Genomic DNA, 3,191 nt, shown 5'->3' on the forward strand with positions numbered 1-3,191 from the left:
CATGTGGCAATTCTCACCTGCCTGGACAGCTGGCGAGGAAAGAGCATTAAGCCTACACTCGAGGGCAGCTTTCTGTGTCATTTCAGAAGAATATGCCTGCACAGATTTGATCGGTTCTCTAGTTGTTAGCGCCCACAGCTCTAGCTTTATTGCCACAGAAAGTTGTCCCGAAACATAATTATATTAAAGATAAAAGGACGCCAAAATCTACCTGCCTCCAGTTACCTTTTCACAAATTACTATATGAACAGAGGTAAGAGTACGGGCTGGGGCAAGAGTCCTTAACAGAGAACTGTTACGAGCGCGCGAATTATCATGCTGAATCAGCACCCTGCATAATCTTACTACCGCGCCTGTAGCCTTTTCTGTGCTCCAAAGTGCACAACGGACCGCAGTTTAGCTGTTCACAATTCCACAGGCCAGATTACCGGAAATATTCGTCGTCGAGACGTCCTTAAAAGAGGTGGGTCCTTTTGCTCATTCAAGTTTCCCTGATGCGAATAAGTTATCATTTTGTTTGAATAACTTTCGAATGCGTGACTTAGCGGCACTGTGGGAGTTGGTTGTTTCTATATAAGTCGTCGTTTCTTTGGATATTTAAATAATCATAAACATATAAGTGAGTTAATGGGTGCCAACATTAGTACAACAAACTCCCACAGACAGATGCTTGCGGGAGCTGAACCCACCTTACCCTCGATGTTTATTGTTGAATGCGTCAACGCGTACGCTTAATACAAAAAGTTAAAGCGAGCCTTCTTGACTTGGGTCATCTACATAGGAGGACGTTGCTGAGTTGAAACGCCGCTATGTTCAAGAAATGTGACGATCAGTCAACTGAAGACGGATATGGCAAACATTATAGGTGGAAAGTGTGGTCCGTGTCACGTTAGAAGCTGGCCATCTGTTTCTGAAAAGTCCCAGTGCTCCCAAAAAATAAAATAGGCCAAATGAGAAAGCTTCTTAAGCTTCAATTTTCTTTTTTTATTATTTTATTTCACAATATCGCAAGCCGCAATAATAATGATAATTAAATATGAAATTTATAAAATTAAATAACTAAAAGAAAGTGCACCGGTTCTGAGGGTTCATGGTTCCACCATACGGGCAACTGAAGGCGGTGGAGAATCGAGAAGTTTGCCTGACGCCACGGTTGCAGATAGTCTCTAATGAATCGTCGTCGCCGGTCCCTCCCCAACAGGTCAAGTAACAAGCCATTATGAAGAAGATTTGCTCTTCTGTGTACTTGGGCATGTCGTCGAGCCAAAGTGCTCTCTGCTCTGGGGGCAACGCTTCGAAGGCCTCCCAGACAACTTGCAAGAGAATCCCGAAATCGTGGCGCCTGCTGTACACTCCTTCCGGACCGGCGAAACACTGCAGACTAGTCTCGACCCGCTGGGAAATGGGCGTGTTTGGTGGTACATGATCGAGAAGTACGTTGAAGGCGGCTACGGCCAGAAGCTCTCCCAGGGCTCCGTACTTGACTGCGTCGATGACCTCTAGGTCGTAGACCGGGAGGAACCCGGAGTATGGGGCTATGCGCACAGACCTGCTCTTGACATCGTAGAAGCCAAATGAGGAAACGCTAACCATCCGGCTGAGGGAATGCGACGAGGGAGAGTGGCCGATGTCCGTGATGGCCGCTCTTCCGTACGAAACCGCCCGGACCCAGTTGCGTGCGAAGGAGGGTCCCATGTCTCCGTCATCGAGAACGCCTTGTAGGTTTCGATTTGCCGAAAACATTTCAATTTGCTCAAACATCTTTTGGACGTCTAGTGCACTGGTGATGGTAGGCGTTAGTTTCGCTAACCACGTGCTGTCGTTCACCTTCTGGAGAAATGCGTTCACGATGTTGCTGGTCACTTCCTTGATATTGCCTTTAACGACAACGTCGAATTTTTCTTCAATGTATCTATTGAACACCGTCCGCCCGAAGGTCATTTCAATAAACCGGAGGCACTTTATCGGGGTGGCTTCTTTCAACAACGTTTCATTTCTGTACCATAGGTCGGCGAGTCTTTTGCTCATCATAGGCGCGATCACGTAAATAGCAGACCAGGACACATACGATTCAACTACTTTCTCGCCTAGATCGGCAATGAGGTTTCCGAACGCGATGAGATAACCCGTATTGACGGCCCTCAGATGTGCTCCTTTCTCTGCTGAACCGTTCCATCCCGGGGGAAATAAAGCGATCCACCGCTTTCGGTTGATATTTGTGCATTTTTCCAGTTCGTCTAAATCTCCAATCACGTTTCCGTCACCTTTCTTGCTCAGCCACTGAATTACCTTGTGTTCTACCACCACGAACCTTTCGAACGAAAGCATACTGCTCTGATTACTGTTGGGACTTGCGATGGCTTCTTGAACCGACTTATAGAAGCGACTATACCTTGTCCAAGACAGGCCGGTCCTGGTGGCTTGCAAACGTCTCAGGACGTTTCCCGGTGATACAACAAGGAGTCTTCGCGAGCTTTCGTGCGTAGAAATTCTGAGTAAGCTCGCAACGTTGAACAGCCTCTTAATGGTAACCAGCGTCGCTAGAACATCCGCAGAATCCGAGAGCGTTGGCCACATGAGGTCGTTATCTTTCAGGATGTCCCTGAGATTATCAAGATCGTCACCGTCCGTCGCCATAACACCTTCGCAAGACTGGTACAAACGCGCCACGGCGTTTCCCAAACTTCGATCTCCGTCATCGCTCGGGGCCCTCAAGGAAGTCGCTACGTCCGCCGCAAAGTTCATAGCGTGCTGAGCGTACACGGATCTCTCATGGCTCATCTTCCAGTTGCCGCAGACAAACTGGTAAAAGTTGGTGCACGGGTCTTGAGAGGCGTCCACGCTTGACTTGAGTAGCGTGGCAATTTGACGGCAGGAGGCTGAATTGCACGCTCTGGCACCTCGCAGAACGTCGGTACGTGTTGCGAGCGCGAATACCATCCCCATCAGGATGACCAGAACGAGGCTGATCGAGGCCGCTACTGCCACCACGATGATCCAGGGAGTTGGCGGACTGCGAAGCAACTGTGACTCTTCAAAGTGACGCTGCGTGGGCGCGAACCGGAGGGTCCTCTTGGAGGATCGTTTCTGGCGCGCTGTGTCATGTCCTTCCCCGAAGGCTCCGACTGGCTGCGGAAGATGGTTTCAAATGACATAGTTGCTAACAAGTGATCGACAACGTTTGTTGGTGG

At 49.0% G+C, this 3,191-nt stretch overlaps 1 protein-coding gene across 1 annotated transcript; it reads right to left on the reverse strand.

Moving 5' to 3' along the window:
* Window positions 1-1,059: 1,059 nt before the first annotated feature.
* On the reverse strand, window positions 1,060-2,940 carry LOC120839157. The gene has a single exon (XM_040209396.1). The coding sequence runs from the start codon at window positions 2,938-2,940 to the stop codon at window positions 1,060-1,062; it is 1,881 nt and encodes a 626-aa protein (XP_040065330.1).
* Between the last annotated feature and the right edge of the window lie 251 nt (window positions 2,941-3,191).

This window comes from Ixodes scapularis, unplaced genomic scaffold (genome assembly GCF_016920785.2).
Source record: "Ixodes scapularis isolate PalLabHiFi unplaced genomic scaffold, ASM1692078v2 PGA_scaffold0__279_contigs__length_252992795, whole genome shotgun sequence".
NCBI lineage: Eukaryota > Metazoa > Arthropoda > Arachnida > Ixodida > Ixodidae > Ixodes > Ixodes scapularis.

Coding starts and splice junctions, on each gene's coding strand:
- LOC120839157 (XM_040209396.1), bottom strand. CDS start 2,940: ATGGTATTCGCGCTCGCAACACGTACCGACGTTCTGCGAGGTGCCAGA.